Here is a 21260-nt window from a genome sequence, read left to right on the forward strand (position 1 = left end):
CTTTAAGATTCACATATGTACTTTATCATCATTGGATATTTTTCTTCAGTTTTCACAAGCTAAGAAAAAATTCTAGTTTAATTTTACAATGCACCAGGCATTCATGAAAGAGCTGAAGTAAAATGCTCAAAAGCCGACGCATGTTAGTTGTGCCCTGCAAAAAAAATCACAATTCTTTTCATAGCTTAAAATCTAAATGTTACAAAGTGATCCCCAGAGCCTCCATTTAGAGATTTAAATTATCCTCTCAACCTTTCAAGGTACAAAACTCAAAATAGATTAGTAAATACATATTTTAAAATGTATGTGAGAAATCTCAAGCCAATATGTCAGAGGCTTCTATAAAGAAACATGTTTAGTATATAATATGATATTATACCACAGAATATCATACCACCTCTTAGTCTAAGAGCAAGAGATATAAGAATAAATTGCTGCATGTATTTGTGACTTTTATAAGAACACCCATCCCAAGCGCAGTGTCCTTTAGAGGTCTGACATGGATAAATAGCGAGGTTTCTTAAAACATCACATTTGTGAATAACAGAATATATAATTAGAAAAGTTATGGATTAGCATTTCTTGACCTTCTACTATGAGATATTCACTGATAATCTTGAGATTACTGAAGCTGACAGTTATTGAAATATAACCAGACTAACTCCAAAAGCTACAATCTTAAATGCCTCATCCCTAAGAGATGGGTTAGTTTTCTAAGTTGTTTCATTAAATACAGTGGATTAATAAAGATGAAAAATTAATACGTCTCTTCCCCAAACATGGTCTGGATTTTTGACAGTTTGCTGTCTTGAATGATATTCCAAAATAGCATTTATAAGGAAAAACAGAAAATTAAACAGCTCTTTAGAAGTTTTGTAATTTCAGAACAAAATACATTATTGATCTATTGATAAAAACAGCATTTACATTAGTTCAAAAAAAAAAAAAAAAATCAATCACTGTAAAGGAGACTTCTCTCCATTCACACTCTGAAGAGAACATTAACAAAAACTAATGGCAATACAAACCAATTAAGACAGATCATGGTTCTTACCCTGGTAACTTTTCACTAGTGTCATTTTGTTGTAATCTTCTGATAAAATGAATTCCTGATGGAGGGGAAAGAAAAAACAAAAGAAACAGTGCTTAGAGATGTAAAGTGGTTGAGAGTGTTTTCATTTGAATTTGTTACCAAGGTGAGCTCTCCCTCCTTTGCAACCACCACCCTGTCTACACTTTTGCTAATTTTTAGTACCTCCACCTAAAAAACGGAATTATTTTACTTTTTAAAGCTGCCTAAGAAACAACATCATGAGTGCTTTTGAACAGAATGGTGGAGATAAAAGAGGAGCTATCACAAAAGAAGTCAAAAGAGCTGACAGAAATGGCTGGCTATGAGGCACAAAATGAGAGAGTTGAGATCTGGCACATAGCAAACACCTATTGCTCAGGGCTGCCTGGGCAGAAACCTGCATGTGATCACAGCTACATGTGTCCATGTGTGTACACACATGTATCCATGTGTGCACACACACTACATCCCCATCTGAACACTTAGAAAACTCAACATAATTATGCAAGAACCCCTTTGAAGTTGCTTAGTCCAAACTAGGAACCAATAATCGATGGGAACACATTTCAGGTTTCTGGTCAAAAGTCTCTTGGCGCTTCAGACAAACAGAAACCCAGACTTTCCCCCCTTGATTTTATCCCACCATTGGTTAATATTTAATCTGGCATCTCAGAAGCAGACCTTCTTGCTTTGCTACTGCTTGGTTGTGGCCAACAAGCAGCTGTGTGTGTGAGGGAGGGTGGCTGTGGCTGCCTGGGGAGAGAAGCGTGGTGTGACCCAGCCAGGCTGGCTCCTGCAGCCAGGGAAGGGCACAGCCATGGGGACTGCCTGCTCTGCAGTCCTGCTGCCTTGGGCCTGCTGTTTAACCACCTATACGGCTTTGGCACAAGAAAACGATGAAAACAGCAGCTGAGGGTCTGCACGGCAGCCTCAGCTCCAGGAAAAACCACATGTGGTTAAACTGACTGAGCACCTGGATGTCCCTGCTGGTTTGAAGAGGAGAGGTTGCTCAAGGCAGAGGAAATGGAGTGGCCACACCAAAACGTCTGTGGAGGAAACACCCAGGCAAAGGGTAGGCTCTGCAGCCCCATCGCATGAATTAGCTTCCAAACTGCTGTGGGGTATCTACATACATGCATCATGTACTCAGAGTACACAAAGAAGAAACCAGGAGTGTAAAAGCACATCATATTAATAATTTATAGCAAACTACACAGAAACTCCCTGAGCTCCTCTGCCTCGGGGACAGAAGAAGTAAAACCTAACTCATTTAATCTGGAAACAGGGTGAGAATGAGAGAAGCATTATAAACACAAGATAAGCTTAATTTTAAAGCACAGAGTTGGGAAGTATTAATGTGCAGGCACTGTCAAAAGCCCTGTGCAACATGGAGGTGGAGAGGACTGGTTTCAGGAGCCTACAGACTATAGGTGAGAGAAACTAAACATTTAGCACAAAGGACACTGAGAAGACATTCTAACCACTGAAAACCTGGTATTTACCCATAGTTTCCAAATCTAAACTTAAAGTCAAGTCACTGCATTTTCTGTGGGTTCACCACAGCTGATCTGGATGGCTTTACAGCACTGGGATTACCCTACCACATTTTTTCTACTGCTTGGCACCAAGGAGGACAGGCTACAATACTCATCTATGAACATCTACAGATCCCAGCTTCCTGCAAAACAACTGCAACAAGCAGCTATCTGTATATTTTGCTATTTCTAGGTTTTTGCTCACGAGTTAGTTATAGATATGTTCTCTTGAATGTCTCTTCTTCATCTTCCTTTCCTTAATCTGCTCCACCTTCCATTAGTTTTCCCCTGGCAGCAGAGGACTACAGTGGGGAGTGTTATTTAAATGGCAATAACAAATCAATTAAGTCAGCTGGATTTCTATACCAGGGTCACCTTAACTCTACAAACCACAGAAAGTTAAAAACCTGCCATACCGCCCTAGCTACTTACAGGGGAAGTGGTTTTCATTAACCACTGCCTGAAGAATGCTAAGCCACCACACGAAATGCTGTGTACAAAGCCCACCTGAAGCAAGACCCTTTGCTATGAATGGTAATTTTCTGCTGTTGTTACCTAAAGGGAAACAGCTTCAATCGCTGCAACACACGGCGGGAGAATATGTCTGTCTTTCCTACCAATTTGGTTGTCCTGGAGCTGACCTCAACTTTCATTGTGGTTGCAACACAGGTGCTGCTGACTTCAGGCATGATGAAGAGTGTGGTTTGCATTCTCATTTTTCTTTGCATTTTTCCCGTAATAAATTTGATATGGCCATTCTGTTCCATGACCTGAAGAGTGCCAAAGTTTCAGTGGAAGACTGAAAAGGTTTGAGTCTCTCCATTATAGTACAGTGAATCAAACACAACTGCAATTTGTAAGGTTTACCCAAGTTTTGATTAGCTCTGTATGCTTTAATACAAACCACAGCTAGGTACTACTAATATACCACTCAATCCAAAGAAATAAACAAACACAGTACAAAATAAACACAATTCAATTAACCTGAATACTGGATATAATTTTTTCTTCTTTTTTTTTTTTTTTTTCCACCCCTGAAGACTTCTTGCTTCTAATTTTCTCCTTTGAATGTATTTGATAATTGCCAATGTGTTTTCTCATTTTGCATTTTCCAATCTTTCTCCAGGTCTTTTGCTCCCTGCTCCCTTTTACACTGTCACATGTTCTTCCATTGCACTCACTCCCCTTTCCCTCTCAAGGCCAAATGTATTAGTTGCATCAACAGACAGGTATTTTAGCAGAGGGCACCTTGCTCAAGAAATTCATGCCCTATTGCACATACATTGTGTCATCTGCACTACAAAAACACCGACTACATCTCTTTAATGTTGTACCAGCAGAAACATGTTTCATTTTTTTTTCCTTTCATACGTAGATGTTTTGTGCGTCTCAGAGCTGCTGACGCTCACTTCTCATTAGGCAGCTTTTTGGCTCTTCTTAATGAGCTGGAAAGTCTGGGGTCACTCACACAGCTCAGCCAGTGCTTGTTAACAGAACAGAGAAAGATCTCCGAGTCCTGTGAGAGCCCTTTTGCACAGGAGGGGCTGGAGTATATCAGACTGCTCAGGATAACAAGACCAAAACCCTTCTTTGCAGGGATGGAAAAGCTTTTTTTTTTTCTTTTTTTCTTTTTTAAAAATTTAATTTTTTTTTTTTTTAAGATTGCTCTTTCCTCTTCAAAGTTTTTTTCCGAGCTACCTTACTACCTTTTTTGCCACACTGAAAATGTTAGTGATCAGTCTCGGTTATTTCAGGTACTCTTATTATTACAATGGTGACTTAGTACCATGAAAGCCTTCACAAAGCAGAAAGAAGTCTTGAGCATCTGAAAAGACTGTCCCATCAAGTGCCACTGTTGTACAAAGACTCTCAACTATACCTTCATGGAACACAGCTCCCTCACACTGAAATGTATACACCCACCACAAACTTCTCTTGAGCCTAAGACCTCTGTAAATCCTCACCCTGGAAATACTATCAGTATCTTTTTTCAAGTGACTCTTGCTAAGGCAAACAGAACCCAGCCGTGTGCTATTTCAGAGTCCTTGGCCACGGGGCTGACTGACAGGGCCCAGGGCCTAAGGAAGATCCACACCTCTCCAGAGAACGGGTGGATGCCAACTGAAGTATCCCCAAACAGCACTAGAGACCTCTGCTTAGGCAACTCAATCCATTTCTGAGAGTCAATAATCTTTATATGTTAGTTATGTGTTACCCATTCACAACACAGTTCCCACCCCAGGGAATTTACAGTTTGTAGTCTGACAGATCATGCCACATTGAGGATCTCCTTAAAGGTTTGATTTTGCCCTGTTAACACAAGTGGCCGACAGCACTAGCACCATGTCTCCCAGGGAACAATAAACCCACTTCAGAAATGGAAGAGAAGGAAGACTTTTAAATCTACTGCGAGACCCTACATCTATGTCAGTTGCAAAGAAAGCTCTACAAAATGAGTATAGTATTTTTTATTTTCACTTCTACTTTATAAAAAAAGTTCAAAAACCGGGAGAGGACAAACTATCATGTAGTTTTCTTGAAGGAAAAAACGGTAAACTTCCCACAGTGGCAGAGGGGAAGGGTGCATGGCAGTGGGTAGAGCCTGACTCAGTCTCAGGTATTCAAAGCGCTGTTTGTGGCCAAACCTGTAGACACCTGCAGATCAAATGATGTGGAAGATGAATCTATCTTAATAACTACCATCCCTGAGGAAGAATTCTGAAGGGGTTATTCTGGTGCCCTGTTGTCCTTGTGGCCCTGCTCCAAGTGTGTAACAGCTCCATCTAGACAAAAGCATGGTCAGCAAAAAAAGATCAATTTAATTCAAGTAGAGCTACCTAAAAACTAAATCTCTCATTTAAATCTCCTCAGAAATGAGGAGAGAGATTTGCGCCATTCTAAGGCAGTTTCTAGGATACGTAACCTGGGTATCTCCAAAGGCAATTCAGTTCTTCTGTACTGGCTACGTAACCTAATGATGAACTTTATCTAGGAAGCAACTTTCAAATGGATGAAATAAGGTGAGGAGTCTCATCTTGGCTGTGGAAGTCTCCTATCTGTTGCAAGTAACAGACCTTTCTTCTCTTCATTCTTGTGGTACCTTGAGAGACTTGAACCCATTAAAGCATTTTTTTTTTCCATTTCAGAGCAAGGAATTTAAGACTATGATAAAATCCTTTGGTTTCAAAAAGGGACCTCAGGCAGCCTCTAAGACATAAATGGAACTTCTCAAACAAAAAAAGGGTTGCAATGCTAGACAATTTTTTGCTCAAGGGAATGGCCTACTGTACTGCACAAAAGTTTGTGCAGCCTTCACATTGAGAAGTTACAAAAGGCTGAAAAAAATCTCCTCATCTTTGTAGAAGCAAAAATTTTCACCCTGTTCCACAAAGGTGGCCATACAAGCTCACTTCATGGTGGCTTTGCTGTAACTTTTTTGACAGTAGCATTGCTGCCCATCCTTCTCAAAGTGCACCAAACACGTTTCTGAAGTTCCAGGCTTATAGCCAAAATCCATAACATTTACAAAAATGTAACATAAAAGAAAAAAGGCAGTTCCACTTTCTTATCCCCATTTATATCTGCAAGTAAAAGCCACACTTCCTTGCACTGCAAAAAGATTAGTTTGAGATTATGTGGCGCTCTCATGAGTATTGTATCAACTTGTAGCCCTTGCCAGGGGTCCTTTCCTTCTACACAGTCAAAGGGAAGATGCAAAACGATTTTCAGCAATTTTTTTGGTCCTGTACCCTGCGTACGAAAGAGTGCTGGGCCTTACCAGAAGTGCTGACATGGAACTGCTGACTAATTCCCAAATATTTCAAGCTGCTCAAGTACATTGCCTGTACTTTCCCTTTGAGGGCCACAGTGTTAAAAGTAAGGGCATTAAGGTCAGCATGCCCTGCTTGTAATCTCCTGCATTAAACTGATCATCATAGCTGTGGCCCAGAAGGAAAATTCATCTTTTCCTCTAGAGTGTAGTGGTAACACACTTTCAAATACCCGGGGATTTTCTCTAACACTCTGGTATTGGTGGGACTTGAATATGGGGCTATCCTTGCTCGCCGCCCATTCCCATCTCCACCACTTCTTGTAACACACTACAGTTGTGGATTCTCTTACAAGCCTTAGGTTTGCTACAGAAGGAAACGTTTCATTGTCTGTGGAAGTTTGCGGAGCACATTTTTCACACAATCCTCTGCCACACAACTGCCTGCAACTACTGGGACTAAATCAAGCAACACAGACAAGTTCTTCCCCCTGACATGTACTTGTATCCAGAAGACCAGGAAAAGAAAAGCCCATCTTAGCAACAAATAGAATCTGCCTTAGAGATGGCAATATACAGAATCAGAGAAGCATTTAGATTGGAAAAGACCCTCAAGATCATTGAGTCCAACTGTGAACCTAGCACTGCTAAGTCCACCACGAAACCACGTCCCTAAGCGCCACATCTACACATCTTTTAAACACCTCCAGGGATGGTGACTCCACCACTTCCCTGAGCAGCCTGTTCCAATGCCTGACAACTCTTTCTGTAAAGAAACTATCCCATCTAAACCTCTCATCCATTTCCTCTCGTCCTGTCACTTGCTAGTTGGAAGAAGAGCCCAACACCCTCCATGCGACAACCTCCTTTCAGGTAGGTGTAGACAGTGATCAGGTCTCCCCTCAGCTTCCTTTTCTCCAGGCTAAACAACTCCAGTTCCCTCAGCTGCTCCTCATCAGAATTGTGCTCCAGGCTCCTCAGCAGCTTTGTTGCTCTTCTTTGGACATGCTCAGGCACCTTGATGTCTTTCTTGCACTGAGGAACCCAAACTGAACACAGAATTCGAGGTGGGGCCTCACCAGTGCTGAGTACAGGAGGACAATCACTATCCAGTCCTGCTGGCCACACTATTCCTGATACAAGCCAGGATGCTCTTGGCCTTCTTGGCCACCTGGGCATGCTGATGGTTCATGTTCAGCCAGCTGTCAATCAACACCTTCAGGTCCTCTTCCACCAAGCAGCTTTCCAGCCACTCTTCCCCGAGCCTGTAGCGCTGCCTGGGGTTGTTGTGACCCAAGTGCATGAGCCGGCACCTGGCTTTGTTGAACTTCATACAATTGGCCTCAGCCCATTGATCCAGCCAGTCCAGATCCCTCTGTAGAGCCTTCCTACCCTCCAGCAGCTCAGGACTCCCACCTGTCTTGGTGTCATCTGCAAAGTGGAGTTTTAAATACCTTATTTACAGTCACCTTCACGCTCCTCAAAGGCCTGGTGAAAGCAAAAGTGTCTAGTAGGACTGGCAAATGACAACTATTTCAGAGAGTGGGAAGGAGGGAATTTCAGAAGTTCAAGGAATTCTCTAGCAGCTGTTCCATCTCCTAGACACAAAAGCAGAAATCTCCTACAGGCACAAAAAATCTCTGCTACTAGCCATTAACAGCTTTATAGGTCAAAACCTTCACATCTTTGGTACAGTTCACCGGGAACAGCTAAAAGGGTCACACATCCTTTCCCAGATACCACCTTGGCTTTAGTGCTGACAGCTACCCTTATGTCAACCTGCAAACACTCATTCAGTTATAAAGCTCATAAGGCAGAGACAATAGCAATAAAAATATGAAATGATGGCAAAATGATCTTAAACTGGAAGAGGAGTCTATTGATGAGGCATTGGTGAAAAATATCTCTCTGACCCATGACCCTCCCACAAAATTATATAGCTCTTTACCTTCCCGCAAGAAAAAGCCAACCAATAAGGTCAAATGCTACCCTCTGTCCCAGATCTAAAAGACAGACTGTTGTTTTGATACACAGCTTCCTTTGCACACATACAGATCCCTCTTAGATGTTAAGGAACCAAATCTTTCATCGACAGCACTGCCAGTTAAGAGCAGCTCCTCTGAAGGAAGTGAGAGGAAAACAAAAGCTGAACCCTGAAATCTGGAAAAGCAGCTAGCTATGGAGTAGAAATCCACCTTCTGCCTCTCAGAAGATAACTTCCCCCCTCTTAATTGTTGCTTTCAAAAAACTTTGGTATTGTATGATTAACAAGGCACTAAAATGTAATAAAACAGCAGCTGTTTTTCTGTATTGTCATTTTTTAAGAGATATGCAAATTAAGACGTTTGTTGAGTTGCCTAATAAATATTGCAAACCCCACTCAATCTCTTTGTGGCAGCTGGAATGAAATTTGAAATAATCTACCATTTTCTACGCTACAGCTTCAGTGCCACTAGCAGGAAAAAGTCTCTCTCCCAAACACTAGCAAAAAAATCCTCACCACAACATCACACATATACTTCTCAAAAGGGAAGCATTTCAACTAGAAATCTTTGGATGTACTTACTGAGATTGTACCATTGTCTAGACCTATGGACAGCCTTCTGGTTTCCGGGTTAAAAGACATGCATGAACATGGAGCTGAAAAAAATGAACATGTTGATGAAGTTAACAAAACTGTGATACTCATTTTCTTGAAGTTCTGGAAAGCCTAAAACTAGCCAACATGCTTTATGATGCTGTTCAGCATTTTGCCCCTTCCAATAGACAAGCATTTAAGAAAAAAAAAAAGTGTTCTTGCAGTTCATTCAACCCTGTCGTATTAGGACATGGAACAATGGCTATTCCTTGCTCCAGCACCTTCATTTTTTCTTGCTAGTTATCTGAAAACACGCACGTCATAGTAGAGCAGTGGTGGCATTTTGATATAAGAGGCACCTGGCGTTTCAGTATAAATCTGAGAGATTACTTAGCTGAATAACTTAGTTTTTTACATCTTCCTGAACTTTACCAATAATAAAAGAAAACACTGTACTATATCAGAGGCTTGCATCCTATACCTGCAGTAAGAAAGTTAACCTGTAGGAATCCACAAATCAGCCAGTCTTAAGGACCATGAGTCCAGCTGTCCCCTCCTCTAATTTCACCACAGACAATGCTATGACAGTATCACATACTATGGTCAAAACAAAAGACTGTATTGAAAACTAGTCATTGTTTTATTATATTAGTATTAGTCAGGATATACTCCTAAACTGGGCACAAGTCAGTCATACTATGCTCTCTCGAGGATCTGGCAGGGTTCCCATCAAGGGTAAAAACAGAACTTTCTTGCAAGAATTCAAGAGCTATCCTTGGTTTAATTGAGAAACTGTGAATTTGCCTTCAGAAGGCAGGGATTGTTTTTACTGCTTGACACAGCAGCACACAGCTGAGAATTATGCTGTCCCAATAGAAACCTTCAGGAATCATTTTTTAGCAGCAATTGCCAACTGCAGCTAGGGGCAGGCATTCTTGCTCCTTCGATAGCAATAACAGTATTTTTTAAACCATATTCTTGTGATAAATATAGAGTACTGTCAGATGTGCTTTTAGTTCTGCTTTTTTCCCCCTCTTGGTTTCTACTCTCCATTGCGATTACTCGCAGTGTTTTTGTTACTAACAAGCTTTGAGTCCTCTCTTTTGCAACACTATATATCTGGTATGTTCTCAATTTGTGTAATGTCTCACCTTGGATTAAACAGTCCATAGCTCAGCAAATCTTCCTCAATAGTTCAGTTGGCAGCAAAGCTATATGAAGAAGAGGCAGGTCTATGTTGACTGTTTAACAAAACTTGTTCTACCTTCAGTATTGACTCCCCCTTGAAACACTTCCTGAAGGACAACTAGCCGCAAGCAGAAAACCTACCAGATCCACATTCAGGCAGGAACCTCAATTTATTTCCTCCCTGAAAGGGCTGACTGAATTAAATCAAAGGCTAAGTTTTGGTTTAAGAAACTGCCATAAGGGAAACACTTAAATTAGGGCTAATAACACTGACAAAATTGGTCCTTCGTATACCCCTCCCTCAGAAAAGGCTAAATTGAATTATTCCTTTGGATGGTCAAGCATTAACTCTTATTTAAGGCTTCTAGGGTTGTAATAGGATGAGACAGTTGTAGTAAAAACAGACAGAAAAAAAGGCAATTCTAAGCAGAATAAACAACAAACCCTTTTAAAGGCACTCAATGCCAGAATGGGCACATTCCACATATCAGCCTTCAAATGCTAGACACTGTGCATACATTGAAAGAGCTACTAGTATGAAGGCAACAGATTGCAGAGAAAAAGTCTCAGGTAAATTAGCTATTTGAAGTATGCTCTTCCCAAAGGGCCTGAAACACTTCAGACACAAAAGGTGCAAGCAACTGCTTGACACAGGCTGATTACAAAAGAGTCACTCCTAAATTCCAGACTCATGTGTACAGAGCCATAACAGTGCAAAGATACTTATTTTGCTATATTTGTTTTCCTAAGGGAATTCTTCAGTAACACGGGCTCTTGGATAAAACGTTATGTCAGCACTAAAATGATGTGCACACTGGCTACACTAATGTAGCTGAAGTGATGCCAGTTGTAACAAGATTTCAGCAGCTTATGCTTTAGTGAAAATAAGATGGCATTCAGATAAGCACTTGTGTTCAGTAAGAAAAGGGAGAGACAAAAAACAAACAAAAAAAACCCCCACAAAACACACCCAAACCTTAAGCTTATGACATGTTTAAGATCCTTTTAAAATAAAAGCCAGGAAAAATAACAGCACTCTGAAGGCCCTCTACTTCGGTACCTAGCTATGGATTTCAGACTGGAAAAATATTGATCTGAACTACTACAGAGGACAGGTAGGATATTCCTTATGCAGAAGTCTGACTGTAGTCTTTATACACAGTGATGTTAGCCTTTAGAAAATAAATTATGGAGGAAAGGCCCAATTACATGTTTCACACTCTCAACTGTGTGTCACCTCTGTTAAAGGCTGACAGAAGTAGAAGAGAAACACAAACTAACTGCAGCTTCAGAGACCCCATTTTGAAGTGCCTAAAAGTGGTTTAAGACCGAAGGAATATGTTTTGCTTTGCAGATTTTTTACCTTCATGTTCAAACCAAAGCATTAGCTATGAATACTGTCATAAGTATTACCCAGTCCAAAGACTGGACACTCCACTGTTCCTCACTACAATAAATCCTTTACTTCACATCTGTGAGAGGTTTTTGTTTGGTTGGGTTTGGGTCTTTTTGATTGGTTGGTTCAGTTTTTGTTTCTGTTGTAGTTTTTGTTTGTTTCCTTGTTTTTTGGTGTTTTGTTTGTTTGTGTGTTTTGTTGTTGGTTTTTTTCCCCAAAGCTCATTTCTCTTGACTAGAATTCCTTCCCCTTCTATAAATCTGTGTATATTAATTCTTTTTTCTCCTATACAGACACCACCCAAAAGTCAGACATCTAACTATGGTTACACACCTATAGTCTGTGTTACATGTGTAACCAAGGGTACACATCTAACCACGAGGAGAGTTAACATGCTCGTCAGAACTCTGTTTGTTAGTATGAGCTGTTGAGACAACACTGGCATGAAGGAGATGCATTAGCCAGGTTTCCAGCTTACCTAGTTTGCCTTACTGATAATATAACAGTATGTATAATACCCACAGCTCACTCTTTCTCATGGGCTAGAGGATACGATAAAAAATGTGGCCATCATATTGTCCAGAGTTTTCCAACCACAGAAACACCCATAGACAGGACATAAAATTTTGTAATTGGGAAAATCCCACCTCTAAACAGCAGCATGCACCCCTACTCAAAAGGGATGTACAATCTTGATCTTTTTTCCAGGTATTAAACGGGCTTCACATTCAGAACACACTGATGGCCCCATTTGGTTGAAGAGCTTGACCAAAGCGCATGGCTGACTTGGCCCCAGTTCTCATCCTCCTCATCTCCCAGAGTACCCAAGGTGCAAACTCAATTATTAAGGCTACCTGAGATCAAATTATAAAAGGATGTGGGTCATGCACCACCATAACCAAAGTCACAGTTCATGCTAACAGGCTATCTATGGTTGAGATCGCTACTCACAGCTTGCTAAGCCGCACAAAGGCACCATGATGCCTACTACATTTTTTACAGAGAAAACCTCGGGGCAGTTGTTCTCCAGACAACAAAAACCATGTGAACCTAAAACCGAGGACTGTCAAAAAGGTGTTCCACACAGAAACAGACAAAACTATTATCTCCAGTCAAGTGCAGACTTGTGCAGAGGCTTACTCAGAGCCCTTCCTACTATTTCCAAGCTTAAAGTCATGGCCGCTAACAATGTAACTAGCATTGCTCTAGTTCTCAATTACACCTGATCATTTTTGAAATGGATGAATAACACAGTATAACGTTAATATCTCATGGCTCAAAAGCTTAGCAGCCTTCTAAGTGAAGGAGCAGTGTCAGGTGTTCAAATTTATGAGGGAGTTTTATAATAGTCCTGTTTGAGTGGATCTGGATTTACTCTATCATTTCCAGTGAAGCTGTTATTACTGGCAATAATGCAGCCTTACTAAGACCAGAGGAGAACTTAACGTGCATGTTTTTAAAATGCAAATGTATGCAAAAACACCACATGGAAAAAGAGAAGTATCCATGCCAATCTGCTAGAATAGCCATTTCATAACAGTTTGACTGGGGAAAGCATACAGATTCAGATTAGAACAGACCGAGGGAACTCAGGCCACCTGCTAGTGATCATGACAGATCATGGAGACAGATGCTCTCTTCCAAATCTAGCTATCTTAGCTTAAAAGAATTATTTCTCCAGACAGCAAGAATGCCTCAATGGGACTGGATAAATGCTCTCCAATCTGTGAATGTAAGGTCAGCTTCATAAGCTTTCTAAAGACAGGCTAACTCAGCACCTCTGAAGCTGATTGAATAGCATCAACATATCCCTGTTGCTGATGATCTGCAGGGTGATATTCCTGCACTCAACACAGGGGTTATGACAAATCTCTAGGGTAGTGATTTCTTCAACTGTCTCTTGAAAAAACTGACGTCGATCTGCAGTTTCTTTTAAAGCATGAACACTCACTTTGAGAGAGGAGACATACAGCAGATCATACTGGAGCGATCCATCAAGGAGACTTGGTTTTTAACATCTAATTGCAGTGGTAAAATGATTCTCCTCCTTCACTGAAAGAGCTGCCTTCCTTCTCTAGTATCCTCTCTATCATATTAGCTGCTGCAGGATATTAAGTTATCAAATAAAACCATCTACCATTGCACTCTAACAGACGGAGCACATGCAGAAGGATGGGCACAGGGATTTATACTGGAGACCTACAAAGCTTTATGGACTCCATTAGTAGCAGAATGCAAGACTACATTTTGAGCTCCCGCATTTTTAATTTATGCTTGGATTAAATACTCATCCCTTGTTACCATATCTGTATCTTTTGCTGCTGTAATCCCTGATGCCTCTCAGAAGTATGAGTACGTAACTTGGTAAAGCTTCACAGAAACCAAGAGGATTGTTCATTAACAGTATTTAATATGGAGTGATAAGCTTGCAAATGGTCATAAACATAAAGCTTCACCAAAACCAGAAAAGCCATTTTGCAAATACATAGCAGATAGCAAGCATCTCCTTATACTTACATGGCATTGCATGGTATATGCTGGGCCAGTACTGCCCACTGTCTCTCTTCAGCCAGACACGAACTGTTCTACGAAAGAAAAAGCACAACACACGTGTGAGGAAAAAAGAAAAAGTGACTATGAACGAAAACTAAGTGGTGATGATGAATGCACAAGAAACTTTAATTATTTTACTGAGAGGGGAAAAAAAACCATGCAAACTCCTACAGCAGCCTTATATGTCAACCTCAGATTAACCACTGTAAGGTGATGAGGGTAGCCCATTCCTTGGTACCATGTAGTACTCAAAATCTCAGCTGAACACATCAGAACAGTATCTGTAAACTGCAGTGGCTTTTTGTTCTTTGCCTTTCCCAAGGACTGGAACACCACTGCTCATTCATTGCCTCAGGTAAGGATTTGGGACACCCTTGCTAGTCCAGGAAAGCACTCCTGTATCAGCCCATCCAGACCCCTTCACTGCAGAAGCCTTCCCCCAGATCTCAGGGTAAGCCTTGGTCCATCTGCTACCTGTCATTTCATTGTTCTGCTTCAGGAAAATCTCTAAGCAAAGCAATGATGTTCTGAGATTTTTTGCTTCTGTTTATTAAGATTATATCCATTTGTGCCAACAATGAGCTCTTCGGCTTCAGGACTTTCCCGTCTCCTCAGCGTACTCAAGAGTGCTATCAGATGCCCACTGAGCATTAGGCTGAAGAAACCAAAGCCTGAACCTTCTCTGAGGAAGATGATCAAGGCAACATGCAGCCTGGCAGTTCTCCTCTGCCCCATCAGTTCAGATTTGCCATCCTCAAACAGAAGCACCTAGAACCACACAGTGGTCTAAGGCCTTTCCACAAACACATCAGTGGTGTCCCCTCTGCTAGAAGACCTTCCCAATGTATCTCAGGATTACTTTTGCTTTCTCATAATCATTTCATGCTGGCAGCTCCCTGTCACTCAATCCATGCCCTTCACATGCACGAGACACTTGTTGCTTGTTTCCTGAACCAACAATCTCCACTGATGATCTATCTGGGTCATTAAACGTTTATTACTTCAGTCTTCAGTGCCATTTGTTTTGGTCCAGTCTCTGAAGCCTCTTTCTAACTGAAGCTCTCTCTTACTTTAGTTCATCAGCTACTAATTTAATCAAAACATGCCTAAAAACAGTGCCACCCGTTAAAGCAGCAGGCAACCAGTTATCTCCTGCTTGACAGAGTCCAGTGCAGAGCCAGGAAGATGATGGAGTGGAGCATCTCCCTTATGAGGAAAGGCTGAGGGAGCTGGGTCTCTTTAGCTTGGAGGAGACTGAGGGGTGACCTCATTAATGTTTATTAATATATAAAGGGTGAGTATCATGAGGATAGAGTCAGGCTCTTCTCAGTGGCAACCAATGATAGGACAAGGGGCAATAGGTGCAAACTAGAACATAGGAGGTTCCACTTAAATATGAGAAGAAACTTCAGTGACAGAGCACTGGAACAGGCTGCCCAGGGAGGCTGTGGAGTCTCCTTCTCTGGAAACATTCAAAACCCACCTGAACACCTTCCTGTGTAACCTCATCTGGGTGTTCCTGCTCAAGCTGGGGGATTGGACTGGATGATCTTTCGAGGTCCCTTACAGTCTCTAACATTCTGTGATTCTTTGATTCCTGCATAAGCCACGATCATCTCAATTACAGACAACTCTTATGTGCCTTACTGCTCCTCAAAGCCTTGTCATCTCCAGTTTTAACTAGCAAATTCTCCATATAACACTGTATTCCATGTGTTACTGATTTACACCAAATGTATTCACCTTCTCTAGAAAATCTAGTTGTCCAATACAGACAGCATTGTGTTAGTGTAGCACAATACATTTCAACCCAGGTCATCCATGACTATTCAGTTTTTCAGTTAAGTCAGCATGTGACAATAGCTACAAGAGGCATCTAAAAACTATTGTTAAAAATAAGCCTTATTTTCCTGTAGCAAATCTATAACTTGCATTTGATAGTATTAAGGAAAAAACCAAACAAAAGAAAACCCAAAACAACACCCACCGCCACCAAACTCAACCAACCAACCAAAAAAACCCCACAAAAACAACCCACAAAAAAAAACCACCAACCAACCAACAAACCCCACAAGAATGTTCTTTCCAGTTCATGAAACATGTGGAAATATAGCTTATGGAAAAGGTTACATGGTCATTCCTATTGTTAAGTTGTTTTCATGGAAGAGCAGATTTCAGCAGTTTTTAGCCAGCAGATGTTTAGAGCAATATGTTAATACAACACAATAGAAGTTGATCTAAGACATTACATACATAAATCATGTCTGATGCAATATAATCAAGCAATTCAAGAAACAGTTATCTGTCCTCCGAACATCAAGCTAAAGACTGCACTGTGGTGTGTTCCAGGAGTGCACATACCCAAAATCAGTTTTCTGCTCATCCTGCCCTGCATCCAAACTCATTTTTCAGCAAATAATTCAGAGAGCTGCACATTTGGGCACCACACAAGCTGTATCATTTTAGAAATGTCTCATGCGCATACTCTGACACAGTATGTTGCTCTAAAAAATAACACTTCACTGGGTCAGCAAGTCCCATGGTTAGATTACTCTCACAAAATACTTAAAACACACAAAATTCAGTATAATCACCCTTAAGTCTAACAGCCTTTTTGCAACAAACACATCAGCAGCTCTTCAGCAGATCTGATGCAAAACCACCAATACTTTTTCAGGGACAATTTATCAGATGATAACAAAGGTATTGTATTGTTGACAGCAAGAGGGTCAAATCCTTCTGTCATTTCTGGCTGTAGGTAACGGTGGCTGTTGTCAGAGCAGTACTCTGTGTCCAGACATGAGCACACAGGTCTGGGAAGATGCTCACAGCCACCAGGTTTGGGACAGGGTCCGAAACTTTTGTGACCACCAAAAGGGGTTCACCTTTGCTAACATGATCACTGTAATTCTGGAAGGAGATCAACCACTCTGTTTCCCAAAGAGGCGAGCTCCTACTGATGTGTTTATCCTCGACAAGTGAAGTTATAGTGTAAGCAAATGAGTGTGCACAAGAAAATAATGAGATGAATCACAGGGAGCTGAAATAACTCAATATGAAACAGCCCTGAGGAGGTGCACCAATATGCTGTGAGAGGCTTGTCTTTCTTTACCATCCCCATCCATATATTCAGTGCCACCAGTTTCAAAATTCCCAGGTTTCAACAAAGTTGCCTCTCATCTCCATTTTAAGGTTCTTGCAAATAATAAATCCAGTACAACATAGCAGATTATTTTGCTTGTTAAAAAAGGACTACATACAATAAATGTTTCTTCAAAAGTTAGAGGAAATAAAAATCCATCTGATTTGCAAAAATAGCAATGATTTGGATGTTTTGTGTTGTTTTTGTTGGTTTTTAAACTGTAGCCACTACAGATTTGCTAAATAATTTGACAGTTATGTCAATGTTAAGACTTTTAGTTGAATAATACTGAAACAAAAATATTTTCTATTTAATTTAAAGTAGAAACTAGGAGGTTCCTAGTTAACAGTGAAAGTACTTTTATTAGTGTAGGTCTCTTCTGTAGGTATGTAGTAGGCTCGCTTCATTAGGTAGACAAATATATATCCATCCAATGACTAATTCATGCAAAATGAGAAAAAAGTGTTCTAAGAATAAAGAGAGTATGAAAGGATGTTTTTTAACTCTAAGGTGTGTGAAAGGGAACATAACCAGCAATTTAGTTCATGAAACTCCTTACAGAAATACTTATCTTCCCGGTAAATAATTTTAAATAAAGGAGAAAAAAATCTTGTAAACAATTTACTTTTAAATTAAAGATGATTACTATGCATGTCTTTAAAATAAGCACTTTAAAGTTATGTTAAGCATTTTAATGGAATTTCAATATCTATGTATAAGTTGATGTAAAAGTGTAAAAATTCATTATGTCAGAAAATGATGTTTCATTATTTTCTTAAGATCACTGGATTAGATAAGGCATTTTATTGAAAGAAGAAAAACTGACATCAGTTCATTAAACTTTTCTGGGTAACTTTCTCAAAGTAGATTTGGGCTAAGGAACAAACAACTGACAACCAAACTTGGGAGAAGCCAAATGTTCCTGGAAGGGAGTGTCTTTTTTTCAGTTCTGCATAGTTTTGTATACTTATTAACACAATACTACCCATTAGACCTGAAACCCAAAGCTTCTGAAGCTTTTAAAGAATGCAAAGAGGAAAAAAAAAAAAAAAAAGGTAAATAGGCTTTTTTAAATGGATATATAGCACAAAGAGTACTTGCTGGTTGCATGGTTACTGGACTTAAACACGGCACACACCCAGGTCAGGATCCATTCTTCAATGGCTCTAGAGTGATTCAGTTGGCATCACCATGGAAATGAGTTGTCCCTTCATTTTGTTGCCAGTGAATTGATTTAGAAAGATTTTTAGAACCTGTCAAATCAATGGATACTCTTCTAGTCTTTTAATAACAGAGATGATTTATTTTTAAATGAGACAGGCGATACAGAAATAATTCTGCCATGCAAAAGACAGGCTATGTCTCCACATATTAAGGGCATGTGAAAAATTTATATTTTAAAAGAAAAATTGCTTCTCTCTGGTATGCTCCAGAGTACGTGTCTTAAGCCCAGGTGGCTGTGGTTGTATCGGCATGTCTCAAACCCACTGCTACACTGTGCATGTGTACAGGAGGTGGGCTTCATCTGAGCATCTACTGCTCACAGAGGTGCCCATGTCAACAGCACATGCCTTCAGTATGGGAGCTCTGCACTTCACCATCTCGCCAGGGGAGGTTTAGATTGGATAGTAGGAAAAATTTCTTCACAGAAAGGGTTGTCAGGCATTGGAAAAGGCTGCCCAGGGAACGGGTTGAGTCACCAGCCCTGGAGGTATTCAAAAGATGTGTAGATGAGGTACTCAGGGACCTGTTTTTGTGGTGGACTTGGCAGTGTTAGGTTAATGGTTGGACTTGATGATCTTAAAGGTCTTTTCCAACCAAAACAATTCTATGATTCTATCTACAGAAATTTATCCAAGCAGCAGTACATGTCACAGTATCTTCTCTCTAATAAAGACGTTTTGCTCGTACAAATCTTACTTTGTGCTTTCAGGTTGCAGTGTGCTTCATGGAAGTCTGCACAACGCTGCAGGGCAGGATGCAAGATTCTCTGGACACGTCCAAGCACTGTTCCAAGAAGTCTCCACATTGCAATACTGTGAACTCTGTTGCAGGAAGATCCAACACCACTATTCCCTAGAGGAAAAATTTATCCCTATTCTACTCCACTTCTCCAGAATATCCATAAAACCACCCATTCTAGTTGTACAGTGTCAGTGAAGAAAGCCAGTGTATCTGTTCCCCATAACAGATCCCTCCTCTCCTGTTTGTGAATGTTTTCCTTCCTCACTCCTGCCTTTTTAACTATTTCTCTTCATTGAGATGCACTTGTGTAACACACTATTGCCTTCATGCCCCAGGCATACAACGGCTGTATAACAGAGCAGAGGTAACCTTCAACACATGCAATTCACTACAAGATTTTGTAGGTATTCTTGGGCTTCAGGAAATTGTTTTAAATGGTATTTGAATGTACTCCTCATTGTTGTTTATACTTTGGAGAATCTACTGTGGATTTTTTTTGATCTCCTGTCCTGCTGAGAGACCAAGAGGGTAAGCATCAAACCCAGTATAAGCTGTGAAATCAGTTTTATTCCTATTTGTAGCGAGCACCTGGTACAGAAATTTTTACCTGTCTCTTTCTGAAGTCATATCAGGCCCATCCAGAGATCAATGCCTGTCCCTTGCTCATTACTGCTCCTTGGGAAAGGGAGGCAGATCATCAGTGCAAAGGGTTAAAAATAAAGTCAGCTGTCCTAACCACAGAGTTGGTTTAACACAGCTACAGAACATTGTCCAAACAGGAAAAGGGAGGCACTAAACTATTCTGGAAAAATACTTAAAAATGCTCATCTAGCTATCTAATTGACAGAAGAAAGAAAGAGAGATTAGGATAATACCACAACCAGGGTTAGTATAGTTGGTGAGGTATCAGGCATACCTAATGGAGTATTAGCACATATACTGACATCATCTTTACTGTTGAAACAAAACATTGAAAAGCTCTACCTGTTCCTAAATATCTGAAAACAGAAATTTCAGAAGTATTAAAAAGCCATGTCTCTCCGGGAACTAAATATCTGCTTTGGAAACAGCAAAAGTTTTATCTGCTGTCATTAAACAAACATGACAATAGTAGTATTTGAAATCCAAGCACAGCACTGACAGTTTTACTGCCTTTCACAGAGAGATGCTGTCATTAGATAAGGAAAGTACTTAAAACTGCATTAAAGATACTATAGTACTGCAAACCTCCCAGCTTCTCCAGGGACTTTTTTGAGGCAAGATATATAGACTTTTGCTCCCACCAGTTAATGACATGAGCTGTTACTGGGATTTTCTGAAAGAATAAAAGATCTTTCATGGTCAATGGCAGCTCATGAATCACTGTGACTGTACTGGAACCAGTGATGAGGAGTTTCATTTCTCTGACAAATTTTGAAAGAAAATACACAAAAGCAAAAGTCAAAACCAGAACTGATTTCTGAGCGAGTCTATGTTTCAGAGAAAACAAAAAGAAATTTAATGGCAGAGTGCCAAAACCTCAGGCATCAAGACAACTTTATCGAGCATGTCCTCACTTTCTGTCCTCCTGAAAACAAACAAACCAACCAACCTAACCCAACACCCAAAACAAAAACTCCCAAAGCCCAACAACAACAGCAACAACCCCAAATCCCAACACTTCCACACCACCGCCTGTCCCAATGGTCCAGGGAAGTGCAGGACTGTGTCTCTCCGGCTCACCCACACTAGTGCCCTCATAGCACATCACACAACTCTGACGTAGGGTTCTGCATAAACCCTATGATTTTTGGGCACATTCCAGGCTCTACCTTCTTTTCACTGGTTTTGATAAACTGATGTACAATTTAAACTGAACTAATCAAGAGTTTACTCTTGGGACTCTTTCTAAGACTATTAGATGGTGTATAGCTGTACATCACTGTAGATCGGTTCTAAGTTGTTTCATATTATAAAGGTGCAGGTTCGGTTTCTAAAATGAAATGCAGGAGCTACTAGTTCAGGAAAGAGGGACAATGAGTGGGGAAAAGATTAAAAAGTTTTGAAGAACTGGCTTTATGTC

General features: G+C 40.5%; 1 protein-coding gene across 3 annotated transcripts in view; it reads right to left on the reverse strand.

Moving 5' to 3' along the window:
• WDFY2 (WD repeat and FYVE domain containing 2) overlaps positions 1-21260 on the reverse strand; it is a 69017-nt gene that overhangs the window by 18287 nt on the left and 29470 nt on the right. For 2 of the 3 annotated variants that reach the window (XM_065861914.2, XM_071805319.1), the window contains 3 exons: positions 14056-14123; positions 8943-9016; positions 1055-1109 (listed from right to left, as the gene is read on the reverse strand). In XM_065861914.2, coding sequence (XP_065717986.1) covers positions 1055-1109; positions 8943-9016; positions 14056-14123 — 197 coding nt within the window. The remainder of the gene's footprint in view (positions 1-1054; positions 1110-8942; positions 9017-14055; positions 14124-21260) is intronic. The other variant, XM_071805322.1, reaches the window with a different exon arrangement.

The sequence above is a fragment of the Patagioenas fasciata genome, chromosome 1 (genome assembly GCF_037038585.1).
Source record: "Patagioenas fasciata isolate bPatFas1 chromosome 1, bPatFas1.hap1, whole genome shotgun sequence".
Lineage (NCBI taxonomy): Eukaryota > Metazoa > Chordata > Aves > Columbiformes > Columbidae > Patagioenas > Patagioenas fasciata.